The sequence below is a fragment of the Caretta caretta genome, chromosome 1 (genome assembly GCF_965140235.1).
Source record: "Caretta caretta isolate rCarCar2 chromosome 1, rCarCar1.hap1, whole genome shotgun sequence".
Taxonomy (NCBI): domain Eukaryota; kingdom Metazoa; phylum Chordata; order Testudines; family Cheloniidae; genus Caretta; species Caretta caretta.
Genome location: NC_134206.1, coordinates 297,851,730 through 297,871,794, shown reverse-complemented (window position 1 = coordinate 297,871,794; position 20,065 = coordinate 297,851,730). Strand labels below are relative to the sequence as shown.

The 20,065-nt window shown below is 45.0% G+C and overlaps 1 protein-coding gene across 2 annotated transcripts in view; it reads left to right on the top strand.

Annotated features, from left to right (window-relative positions):
- TMEM117 (transmembrane protein 117) overlaps positions 1-19,816 on the top strand; it is a 320,755-nt gene extending 300,939 nt beyond the window's left edge. For both annotated transcript variants that reach the window (XM_048835994.2, XM_075124394.1), the window contains exon 8: positions 18,833-19,816. In XM_048835994.2, the coding sequence (XP_048691951.1) occupies positions 18,833-19,473 (641 nt within the window). In that variant the 3' untranslated portion in view covers positions 19,474-19,816. The remainder of the gene's footprint in view (positions 1-18,832) is intronic.
- The last annotated feature ends 249 nt before the right edge of the window (positions 19,817-20,065 follow it).

Here is a 20,065-nt window from a genome sequence, read left to right as displayed (position 1 = left end):
GTATGATTTTTTATTATATTCTTTCTTAACTCCAGTCTTTCTCATCCAGGAAAGACTATCTAGAGCTACACTTTTATCAGTCCTGTAACCAGAAGCAGACAGCAGAGTGATCACAAAGATTGTAGATGTTCTAAAGCATGGCAAATTTAGGAATAAAAGACCCAATCCTAAAGTATGACTGAATCATGTTCAGTATAAGAGCCATGAGGGCAAAGGGGGCTGTAAGATGTGGGCTGAAGGGTACTAGTATGCGTCATGAGGATGGGTAGTTTAAACTTGGTACCATGGGCAAGTAGTAGAAACCATGGTAGCAGACAGTAATATCCAGAAGTAAAGTGTAAGTGAAGGGGCCAATGATAGAGCCATGTGGGATTCCCATATAGAAGGAGAAAGAGCCATTAAAGAATATGCCTAAGGTGAGGTCAGAGAGAAAGTAGATGAACCATGAGAGGACAGGGTCACAAAAGGCAAGGGAAAAGAAGTTGCCAAGAAGGAGGGATTGATGAACAGTACTGAAGGTCGAGGAGGATGGAACTGAGCATCTATTGCTAAGACAGGAGGACATTTTGTGAGACTTTGGAGATGGCATTTTCAGTGAAACAGAAATCTGACTGGAGTGGATCTAGACATGAGCTAGAGTAGGATTTCTCAAATGCGACCACTGTGGCCGCATGCAGCCACCAGGGTTTTTTTTTGTGGCCACAGCCTCCTGGGCCAGCAGCCCCTCTCCCTCCCTGGTGCTCCTGGGGGCACAGCCTTGGTGTTGTTTGCAGGGGCCTCCAGAAGGGGTTGGGCCCTGCCCCTCCTCTGGAGACACCCAGGGCAAACACTGGAGGAGCAGGCAGCCGGTGAGTTTCCCACCTTCCCAGGGGCAATGGGGCTCAGGCTTTGGGCTTCAGCCCTTGGGTGGTGGGGCTTCAGGCTCTGCCCTCCTGCTGCCTCCCCTGGCTACCCACTCACCCCCATCGCCCCTGGCCCCCGCTGCCTCTCCCGATTCCTCATCTAGGGCTTAATTTGTCCCCAGATTTGCTGGGGCTAAGTCTGTTGTGAAAAGTGGTACTTGTATGTTTAATATCACTTTTCACAGCAGACTTACTAGCTAGAAGTAAATAAGTTACAATGATTTGGACATGTATATGTGCATATTTATTTGTTTTTCCTAAAGCTAATTAAGTATTTTAGGAAAAGGTGTGAGAATGGCCACCAGCAAGAGTTGGTGGCCGCACTCTGAGACCACCAAATAATTTGTCTTGAGAACCCCCTGAGCTTAGGTGACCATAAAATATCAGGACACATTGGGGTGCTGTCAGCCCCACCCACAGTCCACCCCTGCTCCTTCCTAAATACAGATTAAAGGACTAAATACAGATTAAAGGAAGAGAAAATAGAGAGAGGGGAGGGGCAAAAGTGTACGTGAAGGGAGTACATAAATCTTCTCTTTGAAGTCAGTAAAGTCTTGGGTAGAGAGAGAAAGGAGAGGAAGAGAGAGCTCAAGGAAGGTATCAAAAGTAGCAGCTCCACCCCCACTCTGCCCCAGGTCCAGGTCCCGCCCCCTCCCCACTTGGGCCCTCCCCACCCCCAGCCACCGAGCCCTTCCTCATCCCCTGGCCCACCGCTGGCTTGCTGCATCCCTCCTCAGTCCCCCACCCACTGCTTGCCTCTTAGAATCATAGAATCATAGAATATCAGGGTTGGAAGGGACCTCAGGAAGCCATCTAGTCCAACCCCCTGCTCAAAAGCAGGACCAATCCCCAATTAAATCATCCCAGCCAGGGCTTTGTCAAGCCTGACCTTAAAAACTTCTAAGGAAGGAGATTCCACCACCTCCTTAGGCAACGCATTCCAGTGTTTCACCACCCTCCTAGTGAAAAAGTTTTTCCTAATATCCAACCTAAACCTCCCACACTGCAACTTGAGACCATTACTCCTTGTCCTGTCTTCTTCTACCACTGAGAATAGTCTAGAACCATCCTCTCTGGAACCACCTCTCAGGTAGTTGAAAGCAGCTATCAAATCCCCCCTCATTCTTCTCTTCTGCAGACTAAACAATCCCAGTTCCCTCAGCCTCTCCTCATAAGTCATGTGTTCCAGACCCCTAATCATTTTTGTTGCCCTTCGCTGGACTCTTTCCAATTTATCCACATCCTTCTTGTAGTGTGGGGCCCAAAACTGGACACAGTACTCCAGATGAGGCCTCACCAATGTCGAATAGAGGGATCTTCACCCTCCCCATCCGCTGCTGACTCTCTGCTTGTCTTTTCACACCCCTGCCCACCGCTCACCTCTTCACCCCCTTGCTTGCCACTCACCTACTATGGCGCCGACTTTCCCTCTTCCTGGTGGGTGCTTGCCCGGCCCCCGCCTCTTCCTGCCCTTGCTCTGCCCTTGCCCTGCCCCATTCCACCCCCTTCCCACAAGTCCCTGCCCCTCCCCTGCCTCTTTCCATCTTCCTCCCCTGAGTGCCTGAATGCCCTCTCCTCCCCTCCCTCCCGGAAAGTCCCAAGTGCCTCCAAACAGCTGTTAGGTGGCGGGGGCGCGGAAGTGCTGGGAGGGAGGGGGAGGAGCGGGGACGTGGCGTGCTGCGGGGTGGAGAAGGAGGCAAGGAGTGGGGAGGTTGGCTGCTGGTGGGTGCAGCGCACCTGCTAATTTTTCCCCATGGGTACTCCAGCTCTGGAGCACCTATGGAGTCAGCACCTGCCTCCCACTCACCTCCTAACCTGAATATCGGGACAAATGGGGTCCCAATCATACATTGATCAGGACGTGGGACAAAGGGTTAAATATCAGGACAGTCCCAATTTTATCAGGACATCTGGTCACCCTACTTGAGCTAGAGGCAAGGAAATCAGTGCAGCAATTGTAAATTGCTCACTGAAAAGGAGAAGGGAGATGGGCTGGTAGTAGGAAAGACAGATGGAGGGAAAGGGGTGTTTTTGGAGGTTATGTTATATGGGGTATGTCTTAAAACTGAGAGAAAAGAGACAAAAGAGGTAATAGGTAAGAGTACGGCAAGAGAGGCCAGTAACAGTGAAGGGATAGAGACAAAGGGATTTCAGGAGGGATTGGAAATTAGGAGCATGTGTGTGTGACCTCAACTAAAGACTAAATACAGATTAAAGGAAGAGAAAATAGAGAGAGGGGAGGGGCAAAAGTGTACGTGAAGGGAGTACATAAATCTTCTCTTTGAAGTCAGTAAAGTCTTGGGTAGAGAGAGAAAGGAGAGGAAGAGAGAGCTCAAGGAAGGTATCAAAAGTAGCAGATGTATGACATGGGTTGTGGGTATGGGATTCAAGATCAGTGGAGAAGTCCTGGTGTTTTGTGAGGAGGCAGTACTGAAGATGGAGAACATGAATTTGCTGTGGCACATACGCACAAGGTCCTTAGATTTCATCCAGACCTGTTAACTATTGTTTGAGCAGGAGACAAGGAAATGGATGGGAGTGTGAACCGTGGCTGATGGTTGGTGGGGGAGACTGTGCAGTGACAGAAGGAGACAAAGGAATTACGGGTAGTACAGAGTGTAGATGACAAAACAATGAATGGAAGAAGAGGGAATAAAGGGCAAAGAAGATTGACTCAGGGATGCAGAGAAGTCAGGGGTATTGATGGTTGAAGGCTGTGCAAGAGAAGGGAGAATGAGTAACATTAAAGAAAATAAGGTAGTGACGAAAAGAAACTACAACAGTTGAAAGATTTCCTTTAACTACTGTCTGTGCCGCTGTTTGAAAACAAACCCGCTAAGGGAAACGGATACCTATGCATTATAGAGTTCTCTGCAGAAAGAAATGGAGGCCCCTTTGATTTTTTGGAGAGGAGGCACTCTTGAATGAGAATGAGCTTATGAATAAGGACTGAGGAATATTTTCTCTCTTGGCTCAGAATTAATAAGACCCATTTATTAGATTTACTAGACAAATCAATCCATTTGAGTGCATGTCACATACCCTGGATACTGAGTGCTTGTTTTATCTTAGTGCTTCGCCACTCTTCAGGATATCTAAAAGCAGCTGTTAACATAGATGGCATGAGAACCTTCCTTTGGGTGGGTGTTTTACCTGGTCCATCTGTTCTTGCCGTCAGCTCTCCATCATCTTACAGCATTTTCAAGCTCTAGTTACTGTGTGCAGATATAGCAATTCTCAATTCAAATCAAGGAGCTAATGAAAAAATCAGGAATAACCAATTAAAATATTTTAGACAGTAGCCTAATAAGAATGCCTAATTCGAACATATCTTTTTTGGAAAAGAAATTCCCTTTTTTGTTAATAATAATGGTCAAGTAGAGGAGTCTAGGGATGGAAACAATGTTTAGTTTAGTATAGGGAGAAGCTCAAGCTGCAAAATTGTGATCTGGATCCAGACATCCAGACTCTGAATATTGTCCACCCCTGAGGTCTTGACCTGGGTTCAGATTTTGATCCCTGGTCAGATTTGATGTGGGTGAGCTGGTTTGCATAGCATCCCCAGTGTAATCTGTTAATAAAACCAGCCTAGTGAAAGAGCATGCACATGTAAGGGTAGTTCTGTGCTGGCACAGACCTGGCTGCCACTAGCAGAACAGGGAAAAGGGGGCGTGACTGGAGAAAAGGAGGCATTGTTGGGCTGCTCCTTTGCCCCCCGGATACTGGGCTGCTCCTTTGGCCCTGAGGCTGTTGCAAGTCAGCCTAAATTAGAGCAGCATGAAGAACAGGTAAGTGCAAAGGGTTGCTTAACCACTTTTTCTCTGCTATGCTCAGTGTATTTTTGCTCTATTCAGTGCGGCTTGAAGGTTTTGTGGTTACAATTCTCATGATTTTATCATAAATCTTGTGTTATTTGGTGTTTTTCTTGGAGCCTGGAGTCATGTGATTGCACAAGAATCTCAGCGCCCATTTAAAAAAATAACTTCATGGCTGCAGAGAAAAGCTTTAAAGTGCTACTTGGGTGCACCTCAAAGGCTCAAAAAACCCCGACCCCCCACCAAACAAACCCAGGAGACAAATACAAAGAACCCTCAATGTATTGTTTTTAAGCCAATCTCATGATTTTTTAACCTTTTGGAGTTGGCAATACGGCAGAATTAACATCTTCCGGCCCTAGTTCTCATGCTTTAGTTAATTGTCATTTTTTATAAAAAAAAAAATCTTTTTTTCCTGGAAAGACAGTATTGCTTCCTGCTTTAATTCTTTTGTACCTAGGAATCCTAGTGTGTGTTTAGTCCATGTTAAATATTTTTATCCTGTTTTCATACTTGCTTTTATCTCTGAGTATCAGAAAGAGCTTGAATTTTTGCATCTGCTTAAATCATCTGGATTTCCTTTGACAAATGGTTCACTGCAGTGTATGTGCTTTCCTTCCTGGGCTGCAGTTTACGAAAATATACAGTGTAGCCTAGTTTCTACAGTACCCAGGGAAATCTGTACTTCTTAAAAGTAAATGTTGTTACTGAACCTTCGTATTCTTTCGTTGTTAAAAATGCATCTAGAGGCCAGGGTGGTATTTTTAATACCAACATATTATTCTACCACACAGGAGATCCAGAGTCTTGAGCTACCCGAACTCTGTGGATAGGGTTCAAGTTGGAAATGCTGTGTGTCAAGTGTCAAAACAAAGGGGTGTGGGGAGATTGGGCTCACTATTAACTAAGCCTCCTTATTGGGCAGTTTTTGGAGAGGCCTTAACGCTTATCTCAGAAAGGACTGGGAAATCCAGCCAGCGGAGAAAGTGTCTCAGTGGTGGTTGTCATCTAAATGGCAAGGATGGCTTGTGGAGGTAACCCAAAAGTAGCATGTCTAGGTCCAGGATGAGCACTGTCTGCACAGAGATGCCTGAGGGAGCCTGTAGGCAAAAATAGAACAGTTAGAGGCAAAAACAAAGCAATCCAGGCACACAAGATCTGAGAGAAATCTCAGAGGGTTTCCTGTTTGGTTCAGTTGTGCACAGTATGTGTGTATGCATTTATCGAATAACACCAGCAAACAGCAAAGCACGCAGCTACCCGAGTGCATTACAGAGACGTGTGAGCATTTTTATCCACACATTACACGTGGGGAAACTGAGACAAAAGAGGTTATGGCCAATATTTCTGAAGTAGACTCTGGTTTTGGATGCCTAACTTGAGGCTGCTTGAGCGTGATTTTAATACGCGCAGCCACAATTCCATTGGCCTCAGTGGGAACTGTGGGTCCCCAGCTACACCTGGGACAGGCTTTCAGGAGCGCTCTGACAAGCTGGACCCACCAGAACAAAGGCACCTCAAATCAGAGGCCAGTTTTGAAGGTTTTGGGCTGAGTGCCTTGCCCAGATCACACAGCAAGTCAGTGTCATTGGGATTGCAACCCAGGTGTCTGACACCCAACTCCTGGGTGTACATACACATATGCCTTTGGAGACCTTTTAAAAGTGGACATAATTCAGTATTTAGTGGACAAAAGTAGGTGCAATGCTGGAAAGGGTAAAATGAAAAATCCCTACTTTAATTGTGAGAGCAAATTCTAAGATAAAAGGTCCCCTCATTTTAAATATAGATATCCAGGAATATATTCTAGACTGAGGACTCAACCTTTGGATCCACTTGGGTCCCTTTGTGCTATTTTTCTGGTATAAAGGAGAAATCTGGGTAGGTGGGAATCCCCATGTCACTCTAGTGGGAATCCCCAGGTAGTTTAGAGCCACTCATAGTTCTTGTGTCTACAACACATTGTTTCCATTTAATTTACCAAACTGGCTCATCATATGACCCACACAGTCATACCTAATGACATCAAGACATTAAAACAAACAAGCAAAAGAAAGAAAAAGAAACACAAAACAGGTGTTTGTGGTGTTTTGGTCCCAGCAGGAAGGAATATCGTCTTAATCTAAGTTGTGCTGTCATTTGTTTGGCTGATTAAAGACATGTTGGTTGATGTAGTAACTTTTAAAATTAATTAGCCTGTTATTTTATTACTTTTCATCAGCTACAAAAACAAAATTGCCTTGACAATCGCAGTTTTGAAAATCAATGTTTCATTACACCACCGAAATATAAAAGAACTAATCTGCTAAAAACTTTGAAGTGAATGCAACATCATTAGAAGAGATAGTGATATAACTTTATTAGAAAAGGGAAATAATAGATGGATTACTACCACAGCTCCATGCAGAGATACATTACACTTTCTCTGTGAAATAACAGGGGCATATAGCTAATGTAAAAATACAAAGTTTCTTGTTTTCATTGACTGATTGCTTTAAAAAACACCTTTCAATTAAAAGATTTGTTCATATATAATGTCCACATCTAGCAAAGGCCCTACGCACTTGCTTAACTTCAAACACAGGGGTAGTCCCAGAGATTTCAATGGGATGTATGTTTCAAGGATGTATTCAGAGTAGCAGCGTGTTAGTCTGTATTCGCAGAAAGAAAAGGAGGACTTGTGGCACCTTAGAGACTAACAAATGTATTGGAGCATAAGCTTTTGTGGGCTACAGCTCACTTCATCAGATGCATTCAGTGGAAAATACAGTGGGGAGATTTTATATACACAGAGAACATGAAACAATGGGTCATGAAACAGTCTCTACGTAAAAGAATCAATGGACACAAATCAGACGTCAAGAATTATAACATTCAAAAACCAGTTGGAGAACACTTCAGATTCTTGACGTCTGATTTGTGTCCATTTATTCTTTTACGTAGAGACTGTCCGGTTTGGCCAATGTACATGGCAGAGGGGCATTGCTGGCACATGATGGCATGTATGACATTGGTAGATGCGCAGGTGAACGAGCCTCTGATAGTGTGGCTGATGTGATTAGGCCCTATGATGGTGTCCCCTGAATAGATATGTGGACACAGTTGGCAACGGGCTTATAAAATTCAAAAACCAGTCGGAGAACACTTCAATCTCTTTGGTCACTCCATTACAGACCTAAAAGTGGCAATTCTTCAACAAAAAAACTTGAAAAACAGACTCCAACGAGAGAATGCTGAACTGGAATTAATTTGCAAACTGGATACAATTAACTTAGGCTTGAATAGCGACTAGGAGTGGATGGGTCATTACACAAAGTAAAACTATTTCCCCTTGTTTATTTCCCCTCCTACTGTTCTTGTAAAGTGCTGGAAATGGCCCACCTTGATTTATCACTACAAAAGGTTCCCTCCCCCACACCTCCGCTCTCCTGCTGGTAATAGCTCACCTTTCCTGGTCACTCTTGTTACACTCTGTATGGTAACACCCATTGTTTCATGTTCTCTGTGTATATAAAATCTCCCCACTATATTTTCCACTGAATGCAACTGATGAAGTGAGCTGTAGCTCACAAAAGCTTATGCTCTAATAAATTTGTTAGTCTCTAAGGTGCCACAAGTCCTCCTTCTCTTTTGTCACGGATGTATGTTTACATCCTTTGCTGGACCAGCAACTAAATGTTTGCCCATTTCCCGAATGTATGTTAGGTGTTTTGTTTTGACTGCTGCTTTCACCCTTGAGTGCAGCACTGAGTATAATACTACATACAACAGCTTCCACATGAGGAGTAGAAAGAGTGGGACTGTTCAGCTTGGAAAAGCAGTGACTGAGGGAGGGAGATGACAGAGGGCTATAAAATTGTGAATGGTATGGGAAAAGTGAATAGGGAAAGGTTTACCTCACGCACAGACTAGGGGTCACCCAATGAAATGAATAGGCAGCAGATTTAAATCTAACATAAGGAAATACTTCACACAACGCACAGTCAACCTGTGGAAGGCATTGCCAGGAGTGCTGTAAAGGCCAAAATATAACTGGGTTAAAAAAATTAGCTAAGCCCCTGGTGGATAGGTCCATCAGTGGCTATTAGCCAAGATGGTCATGGACACAACCCCATGCTCTAGATGTCCTTAAACCTCTGACTGTTGGAACCTGGGACTGGACAACAGATCATTGGACAAATTGCCCTGTTTTGTTCGCTCCCTCTGATGCATCTGGCACCAGCCACTGTCGGAAGACAGGATACTGGGCTACGTGGACCATTGGTCTGGCCCAGTGTGGCCATTCTTAAACTCCCACTTCAGGCAGCTTCTGTGCTAAAGCCCTGCTGTGGGCAAGGCTAAAAAACATGGTGGCAAAAATGCCAGCGGCCACTGTATGCTAGTGCTCATGACTGAATGAACATGAGTAGAGCTGAATCCATGCTAGAGCAATAGTGGGACCATTGCTTACAACTATTTGTTTAGATGTGGCTGACATTAAGATTTCATAATGAGTGACTCCAGCTTCCATTTTCGTCTACAAAATGTGAAATACTGTAAATGAAAGCTGGAAATCATCAAATAGGTGGTTTCTAGTGGAGTCTTGCAGCGGTAGTCTTGGTTTTGGTCCCGTTCCCATTCATTATCTTTATCATTAATCTGAGAAAAAAATTGCTGGTAAGGTTCGCAGATGACACACAGATTGGTGGTGTAGTAAATAATGATAAGTCAGCCCTATACAGCAATCTGGATTGCTTGGTTAGCTAGGCTGATTCAAACAATATACATTCTAACACATTATATGAAAGTTGCACATATAGGAACAAAGGATAGATGTCACAACTACAGGATGGGTTACTGTGTCTAGTGTAACCCCTCTTCAGAGTTTGCCAGCTCCTGGAGTGCCAGGCCTTGGAGCATCAAGCTGGGTCTACCCTATGAATTACAACCATATGGCTACCAAAGCCTCCAACACTATTTCCCTGCATGCTTGGAGTCAGTGGTGGGGATAGAATGGACTGGAACCTCCTGCTGAGCCCAATAATGAGGCTTCTGCATGGGGTGATCTGGAAAAGCAGTTGCTGGGCCAGTGATGAACCAGGGCTGCTCAGCTCCCTCCAGGGGAAGGGTCAGCCCGACTCAGAGGCAAAGAGACTAGGTTTAGTTTAGCTTCTTTTGAGTTGGGAGCTGAGAGAGAAGCAGAACAGTTTAGGTCCTACTCCCCATAGATGGGGGCTTTGAGCTGCTGTGGGATCCAGTCCATGAGTCAGGCCATTCCAGCCCTGCAGAGACCAGCATCCAGAGAGGCAGAGATATGACCTGGCGCTAGCTACTGAGAACCAGCTGAGACTTCCACAGGACTCCGGACTTAGAGCCAGGCAAGCAGAGCCATAACTAAGCATTTTAGTGCCTGGGGTGAGCAATCATAGTTGCACCCCCTAAAGGTGACATGTGGGAGGCACATGGGGTCACGTGGTCCCCCCAGATTTCTGCCTCCCATTTAGCACAGAGATTGTCAAACTATGGGGCGGGCCTCGCTAGTGGTTGCACCCCACAGTTTGAAAACCATCTCCTCCTGCTAGGAGCCAGCAGATTAGAAGCTGGTGGGAGCTGCCCAGCCCACTCGGACCCCTGGCTCTCTGTGCTGTGGGAGCCATGGTGCTGGCTGGCTGCCTGGAAGCCCTAGTTGCCCTGCTCCCTGAGCTGGGCCAGCTCTGCACAGCCAGGTGCTCCCCAGGCAGGGTGGGCAGCACAGCTCCGAGTTGCACCCCTGACATGCTCTTGCCTCTGTCCTGAAGGAGCCTGGTGCCAGCCGGTGATCCCCCCTGGAGCCAGCTTCTGCCCATGAAGCCTGGCTGCCATGAGATGCTCCCTGAGGAGCTCCCTGGAGTACTCATCCCCCTTGGGCTCCTACCTCTCAGCAACCCGGTCACACCCCTGTCCCTGCCCAGGGACCTGCCATTGCCACCAGGTCACTTTCCGCACACTCCCTGCGCACAGAGCAGAACTTCCCCTTGCTCCGCTTGGCTGCCCTGCCCCAGCCCCATGGCTTCTGGGCTTGTGGTCACACAGCCATTGCATCAAGCCTGGTGCCCAGCCCAGGTGCTGGGGGCAGGCAGCTGCTGGCAGGGTGGACTCGCTCCCACCAGCTCCAGAAACCAAGACTGTGAGAATGGAGCAACCCCCAGGGTTACCATATTTCAAGTACTCAAATAGAAGACATTACCAGGGGGAGGAGGAGGAGGAACTGGAGGGGTTATCTGGAAAGGTGCTGGGGGTGTCTGTGTGGGATATTTAGGGATTATTGGCGGGGGCATTTGGAGGGCACTGGAGGGGGTACCTTCAGCAGGGGTATACACTGGAGATGGGCTGCCAGTGCTCGGGGAGGGGGTGGGAGCCAGCTTAACTGAGGAGACCCAGCTGCTGCAGAGATGCTGCATGCAGGGCTCGCACTTCCCCCCATTCTCCTATCCCCTTCTCTTCCCCTTGCCCTATCCCATCCCCCTTCCTTCCCCACTGACTCTTTCCCCCACCTCACCCCCCTTCCACCGTATCCCACCCTGGCAGGCACTAACCATTGTATAGAAAACAGGATGGTGGCCATATGGGGCGACCAGCACACGCAGAAGGGAAGACAACTGGCACTGGGACCCAGGAGACGTCGTCCGGGCACAGAGGCACCGAGCACCTGGCAGGAGAAGCAGCTCTGGACAACCCTCTCCACTCCCAGCCAAGGCCTCTGTTTGAGGGGGCAATGCCCTCCCTGCCCCAAACTACACTCATGGTCTCCAGCCGACGCTGCTGTGCCCAATCCTGCAGGGGGAGCCGGCACTGCTGGTCCTGATCCTGCGTCGCCCCATTTTTGCACTCCTGCCGGCTCTGCACCCTGGGCAGCTGACCCTCTTGCCCAACTCTAGCTACAGCCCTGCAGGGGAGGACCCTGCCCCACCAGGAATGAAGACACAGTAAGAGAACCATTTTTGTTTAAGCTGGCCAACATTCACAGTACTGCAGCACTTGTCTCTAGACTCATCTTCAATGCACACTTGCCTGGGAAGCTGGCGGGCTTGGAGCTAGTGCCTGGGAAGAGTTGTGAGTGTCGGGAAGTGGGACATTTCTTGATTTGCTAATGTACTAGTACCTGTTTATTGATGTGCTAGCACAAGGCTAACCTTTGCCTTCCCCAGATCCTATTTTCCTGCTCCCAGTAAAGTCGCCCTTTGTTATATTGTTGTTTGGGGTGTGTCATTATTTTGCTGGGGTTCTGTTGCTGTATTTTATTGTGTCTTATGTACTAGGTTTTATACTCCTTGCCCATTAGTAGCATTATTCATTTTTTCCCCAAGGGACATGTTTCTCTGGCACAGTGAAGAGTCACCTTGGTTGAAGGCACCCAGCATCAGAAAAAAATAACAGGATCCTATTCACACAAGGAGAGGGAAAAGCCACTCTAAGTAGCCAGCATCAGGGAGGAGGTTTGCGCTTAGGGTGACCAGACAGCAAGTGTGAAAAATTGAGACGGGGGGTGTGGGGTAATAGGCGCCTATATAAGAAAAAGCCCCAAATTATCGAGACTGTCCCTATAAAATTGGGACATCTGGTCACCCTACTTGGGCTATGCCTCAAGGGAGGGGCTACACTAGAAAGAAGCGACTCTAAAAAGAACTTAGGTGGATAAGCCCATGAACATAAGCTCACAGTGCAATTCTACATCTAAGAGGGTTAACATAACCCTTGGATGGAATGCATAGAAGAATTTGTGAGTAGGAAGGTGGTGTGAACTCAGTATATGGCATTAGTGGGACTGGTACTGAAATACAGTATTCAGTTGCGGTCTCCACACTTTAAAAAATGTGTTGAAAGACTGTGTATGGTTCAGAGACGCGCCAGAAGAATGATTCAGAGTCTGTAAAACTTGCTTTCCAGTGAGAGATTTAAGAAGCTCAATCTATTTAATTTATAACAAAGAAGGTTAAGAGGTAACTTGATCGCAGTCTCTAAGGCACAGATCCTTAAAGTATTTAGGGGCCTAACACCCATGGGTTAGGTGTTAGGCCCCTAAATACTTTAAGGATCTGTGCCTTAGAGACTGTGATCAAGTCTCTGGATCTGGGCATAAGCATCTACACAGGGAAGATATTTCTAATAGGAGCTCTTTAATCTAGCATACAAAGGCATAAGAAAACCCAATGGCTGGAAGCTGAAGCTAGACAAATTCTAGATAAAGGGCAAATATTTTTAACACTGAGGGGAATTAACCGTTGTAACAAGTTACCAAATGATCTGGTGGATTATCCATCACTTGAAGTCTTTAAGTCAAGACTGGATGTCTTTCTAAAAGACATGCTCTAGCCCAACTAGATGTTATGGACCTGATGCTGAAATTATTGTGTGGTGATCTTTGGTCTGTGTTATGCAGGAGGCTAGACTCGTAATGGTCCCTTTTGGACTGGCCATCTACAGATCTATACAGGAGTATAACATATGTTGCATTATGCTTAATTTTTTTCCTAATTTCAATCTCTTCCGTTACTCCTCCTATCCCGCTTCACTTGTAGGTGTGTCAGCTTGAAGCAAAGTATTATAATCTTCCTACAAATGCCCATAACAGTCCACCCATTTCCTACCATCCCCTACACCTAGCAAGGCTCTCTGCAGAGTCTCTTGCCTTGTTTCCATGGAAACAAAAAGCACAGTAACATAGCCTATTTCCTAGTGGTGCCAATCAGAGAAGAAAGCATGTGAGGAGGTAGCTCCTCCAGGCAGGCTGAAGAGGCATGAGAGGACCCTCCTGAATGCAGGTGATGGCCTCATAGCCTGTGTGGGAGGAGGTGTGAAAACCGTTAGTGACCTATTTCCAACTTTGAGCTTGGCACGCAAACAGAACTGAACGTGCAACCCAGCAGGAACCTTTACATTCAGAGTGAAAAATATAGCAGAGGTTTGATGATGAGTGTGGTGCCATAAGATATGACAAAACAGGTTACTGTTGCAGTCAGGACTCTAAAGGTAACTGACATGCACAAAAGATGTTTTGGGTGCAATAAAACCCTAGTTTTGCATCTAGGGGCAAGGTGGTTTAGAATTTGTATTTCTTGGTATTTTGTGTTTAGTTTACATTTTTATGAGTATTATTAATGTCTCAGGGAGCATTTAAGGGACTAAAGTAATAGGAAATATGGGGCTAACTTCTGCTTTCAGCTATGCTGGTGAAAATCCAGAATAATACCAATAGCTTCAGTGGTGTTTGTGAGGACTTATACTCTTGAAGCTGACAGCAGAATTTCCTCCCTGGTCTTTCAGTAATTTAGTTTCTGGATAGGGCCACAAGAAAATTAATGCTCATGTTTATTCTCATCCAGAATGGCCATCTGGGTTAAAAAAATCACTTTAAAAACATAAATCCAAATACCAAACTATAAGGAGTTACTTTACTGAGACATTCAAATTAATGGCAGAACATGAGTGCACAGCCTGACAGTAATTTCAACCACACCACTGCTTACCAAACCAATAAAGTAACTCATCTTTGAGATTCAACATTTACTGATGTAAGCAGAGTCAGGATGAGCTCTACCCTGACATCTGGTGGCGAGTCATGGTGGGTTGTGGAAAAGAACTTCAGGAGCTGATCTCATTTGCATAGGCACACCCACCCTACCTAGATGCAAAAAGAAAAGGAGTACTGGTGGCACCTTAGAGACTAACCAATTTATTTGAGCATGAGCTTTCGTGAGCTACAGCTCACTTCATCAGATGTATACCGTGGAAACTGCAGCAGACTTTATATACACACAGAGAATATGAAACAATACCTCCTCCCACCCCACTGTCCTGCTGGTAATAGCTTATCTAAAGTGATCAACAGGTGGGCCATTTCCAGCACAAATCCAGGTTTTCTCACCCTCCACCCCCCCACACAAATTCACTCTCCTGCTGGTGCTAGCCCATCCAAAGTGACAACTCTTTACATAATCAAGTCGGGCTATTTCCTGCATAGATCCAGGTTTTCTCACATCTCCCCCACCCCCATACACACACAAACTCACTCTCCTGCTGGTAATAGCTCATCTAAACTGACCACTCTCCAAGTTTAAATCCAAGTTAAACCAGAACATCTGGGGGGGGGGGGTAGGAAAAAACAAGAGGAAACAGGCTACCTTGCATAATGACTTAGCCACTCCCAGTCTCTATTTAAGCCTAAATTAATAGTATCCAATTTGCAAATGAATTCCAATTCAGCAGTTTCTCGCTGGAGTCTGGATTTGAAGTTTTTTTGTTTTAAGATAGCGACCTTCATGTCTGTGATTGCGTGACCAGAGAGATTGAAGTGTTCTCCGACTGGTTTATGAATGTTATAATTCTTGACATCTGATTTGTGTCCATTTATTCTTTTACGTAGAGACTGTCCAGTTTGACCAATGTACATGGCAGAGGGGCATTGCTGGCACATGATGGCATATATCACATTGGTGGATGTGCAGGTGAATGAGCCTCTGATAGTGTGGCTGATGTTATTAGGCCCTGTGATGGTGTCCCCTGAATAGATATGTGGGCACAATTGGCAACGGGCTTTGTTGCAAGGATAAGTTCCTGGGTTAGTGGTTCTGTTGTGTGGTATGTGGTTGTTGGTGAGTATTTGCTTCAGGTCGCGGGGCTGTCTGTAGGCAAGGACTGGCCTGTCCTTGCCTACACGATCCATCGTCTACAGCCAAGCTCTGCGATACAACCGCATTTGCTCCAACCCCTCAGACAGAGACAAACACCTACAAGATCTCTGTCAAGCTTTCTTACAACTACAATACCCACCTGCAGAAGTAAAGAAACAGATTGATAGAGCCAGAAGAGTTCCCAGAAGTTACCTACTACAGGACAGGCCTAACAAAGAAAATAACAGAACGCCACTAGCGATCACCTTCAGCCCCCAACTAAAACCCCTCCAACGCATTATTAAGGATCTACAACCTATCCTAAAGGATGACCCAACACTCTCACAAGTCTTGGGAGACAGGCCAGTCCTTGCCTACAGACAGCCCCGCAACCTGAAGCAAATACTCACCAACAACCACATACCACACAACAGAACCACTAACCCAGGAACTTATCCTTGCAACAAAGCCCGTTGCCAATTGTGCCCACATATCTATTCAGGGGACACCATCACAGGGCCTAATAACATCAGCCACACTATCAGAGGCTCGTTCACCTGCACATCCACCAATGTGATATATGCCATCATGTGCCAGCAATGCCCCTCTGCCATGTACATTGGTCAAACTGGACAGTCTCTACGTAAAAGAATAAATGGACACAAATCAGATGTCAAGAATTATAACATTCATAAACCAGTCGGAGAACACTTCAATCTCTCTGGTCACGCAATCACAGACATGAAGGTCGCTATCTTAAAACAAAAAAACTTCAAATCCAGACTCCAGCGAGAAACTGCTGAATTGGAATTCATTTGCAAATTGGATACTATTAATTTAGGCTTAAATAGAGACTGGGAGTGGCTAAGTCATTATGCAAGGTAGCCTGTTTCCTCTTGTTTTTTCCTACCCCCCCCCCAGATGTTCTGGTTTAACTTGGATTTAAACTTGGAGAGTGGTCAGTTTAGATGAGCTATTACCAGCAGGAGAGTGAGTTTGTGTGTGTATGGGGGTGGGGGAGATGTGAGAAAACCTGGATCTATGCAGGAAATAGCCCGACTTGATTATGTAAAGAGTTGTCACTTTGGATGGGCTAGCACCAGCAGGAGAGTGAATTTGTGTGTGTGGGGGGGGGGGGGGGGTGGAGGGTGAGAAAACCTGGATTTGTGCTGGAAATGGCCCACCTGTTGATCACTTTAGATAAGCTATTACCAGCAGGACAGTGGGGTGGGAGGAGGTATTGTTTCATATTCTCTGTGTGTATATAAAGTCTGCTGCAGTTTCCACGGTATACATCTGATGAAGTGAGCTGTAGCTCACGAAAGCTCATGCTCAAATAAATTGGTTAGTCTCTAAGGTGCCACCAGTACTCCTTTTCTTTTTGCAAATACAGACTAACACGGCTGTTCCTCTGAAACCTACCTAGATGGTCACTTTGGCTGCTGTAGGAGCCCCAGTTTCTCTGTTATTGGGGCAGGAATAAACTGTTATTATCCTGATTATGTGAATCAAGGACAGTGGAACTGTACTTGGCCTTTTGTTATGATGGAGGGACTCACCATCAACTAAGCAGCACTCGCTAGGCAAAGGTCATGAGTTCCAAAACTCAGTGAATGGAGAGAGGCTAGGGGTAGATATTAATACTTGGTGGCATGGGCCCCCTGGTGAGGGCCTTACATGCTAATTGCACTTTCTTTTTTCTGCACTGTGGAATATCAGAGCTAATTTTGATCCTATTAGGAGCCTAGTTACAGGCTGCTGAGCTGAATTCACTTTGGGCTAGTGGTGTACCAGCATTGAGGCTCATCTACTACAAGCTGAAATCACAAACGAGCTAAACTTACTAAGAGCTGAAATCACTGAGTGTTGTGTTAAGTAGTGGGGGATGCTGAGGATATATGGCGGAGCAGTTTGCAGCACGGTGAGTGGAACAGCTTGTGGAGCAGAGCAGTTTGTCGGATGCCTGGAGCAGCTCATGGGGGTGGCTGGCAGAGCGGAGCCCCATGAAGAGGTGGGGTAATCAGCTTTGGACCATGTAAGGTGCCCCTTAAACCCCCCCCCTGCCCATCTCAACTGCAGATAAACTTTCGAACTCTGGGGCTGCCCTGACCAGGGACAGAGACTTTTGGGACTTTGGGTGATTTTGGGTTGCTGGACTCAAGAGCCAAAGGGAAAGGACACGCCCCAGTTTGCTTGGGGTGGGTTTTTTGCTCATGGGTTGTGTTATGAATCCTGTTGGTGGTGTTTCCCCAACATAATGCCACATTGTTTCTCTCTGTTATTAAAAGGCTTTTTGCTACACTCAGACTATGTGCTTGTGAGAGGGGAAGTATTGCCTCTTGGCGGCGCCCAACGGGAATGGTATATATTTGTCCCAGGTCACTGGGTGGGGGCTCAAGCCGGTTGTGCATTTTGTTATTGGAATGGAACCCCTAGATACTGAACCCGGCCCTTGTTGCTGCCAACTCTGATGGGCAGAAGGGTTACATTTACCTAAACATCAACACAGCTCAACATTGCTAATTACCAGCAAATATACTCCTTAGTGTCTTATGTCCAAAATCACTTAATGCAGCAGTTAGATATACTTGTGCATCCACAGTCCTAAAAATGTCTTTAACTGTATGTGAATGTGATGAGTTCTTGGACATTGCTAATACCGTGTCAAGGTAAGATCTTAAGACGTTTCCAGTTAATAAGTAAAAAGAAAAGGAGTACTTGTGGCACCTTAGAGACTAACCAATTTATTTGAGCATGAGCTTTCGTGAGCTACAGCTCACTGCATCTTGAAGTGAGCTGTAGCTCACGAAAGCTCATGCTCAAATAAATTGGTTAGTCTCTAAGGTGCCACAAGTACTCCTTTTCTTTTTGCGAATACAGACTAACACGGCTGTTCCTCTGAAACCAGTTAATAAGTAGGCTCTGACAATACTGCAATGGCATCTATACAAAGAATAGTTACTAAAGTAGTATCTTGTATGTACTTTGGATACCATGTCTCAGAACCACAATACTTCCCACGTACATATGTCTGGGCTTCACTGCATGAGTACTAATCAATCACAGTACGTACCATTAAAGCAATGTAATTGTCATCTTTTCAAAGCATCTCACCACTAGCATACAAAGAGTTCTATCAAATGTAGCCTTTTCAAGGAGAATTTTCATGCAACTATTTTTAAAATTGATTGATGTAAACCACATCACCTAATGGTTTAATCAACAGGTCACCTACAAACTGCAGTATGAATTCAATTGATATACTGTTGTACTGCTCTACAAAATGATTTATTATGTGCCTAGACATAATTATGAAATACTAAGAGAGATTCAAGAATAAATCTGGGTCTGCTGAGAATTTCATTATAACTTTGTTTTACAGGTTAATTGAATGAAACATTTTATCTGAGGGGCATTTACTGTATCAGCACGGTTGTGATACTTATAAAAAGGACATCAGATGACACTGTTTTCTTTTTTCAAACAGGTAAATGGTTTAACTATGGAATTATCTTTCTGGTTTTAATCCTGGATCTAAATATGTGGAAGAATCAAATATTTTACAAACCTCATGAATATGGTCAGTATATTGGTCCTGGACAGAAGATCTACACAGTGGAGGACTCAGAAAGCTTAAAGGACCTTAACAGAACCAAGTTATCCTGGGATTGGAGATCAAATAACACAAACCCTCTGACTAACAGGACTTATGCTGAGGGAGACATGTTCTTGCATAGCAGATATACAGGGACTAGCCTTGATGTCAAATGCCTGGCCTTTATTCCAAGTTTGCTCGCTTTTGCTTTGTTTGGGTTCTTCATCTGGTTCTTTGGGCGATTTCAGAAAACTGAGCAAGGCATGGAGAATCTGGACAAATCATACACAAGAATGAAAAAGAAGTCACCATCAGACATGGGAATGACACGAGAAAATACACAGGTTTTAGTGGAGAAAACTTTAAGTTTTCAAGATCCACATTTAGTATCCATAAAATCAGACTTAAGTGAAATTGTCTTTAATTCTTCCCTTCTAACTTCTGAAAACTTGAGCTTACAGTTGAATGAACAAGACAGCCCATTACAACCAATGACAGAGGCTTCTGCGCCTAAGAGTGATCCCATGACCTAGAGCCAACCACCCAGAAAAGAAAGATTTAAATAACCAATTATTGTGAGAGTTCAGTTATTGTAAGTTAAGGTTTACATAGTGTTTAGCACAAGAAATATAACCCGTGCCACAAAGGTGCTCAACATGCTTTTTCTAGGAATTTTGTTTTCTATTTGTATTATAATATATGTGCCTACTGTATAGCTAACATTCCTTTATAGATTGCTTCTCAGAATTGCACAAACTATTTATTAATACATTGATGTTACTGTGTAATAGTGCATAGATAAATATTTGCAGGTATAAAATTCTAACCATGTTGGTGCCTTGAAACATTAAACTGATTTTTAACTCAACACCAGAAGATATAGAGAACAACTCTTCTAACCTATTTTGCAAGGGTATTTTTGTATGCAATTATTTAGAATGTCATTTGATTTCTTACCAATAGATGTAGAGATTTCTGAAGAAAGGTTCCTGATAAGATGTCACACTAAAGGTTTCAGAGTAGCAGCCGTGTTAGTCTGTATCTGCAAAAAGAACAGGAGTACTTGTGGCACCTTAGAGACTAACAGATTTATTTGAGCATAAGCTTTTGTGGGCTACAGCTCAC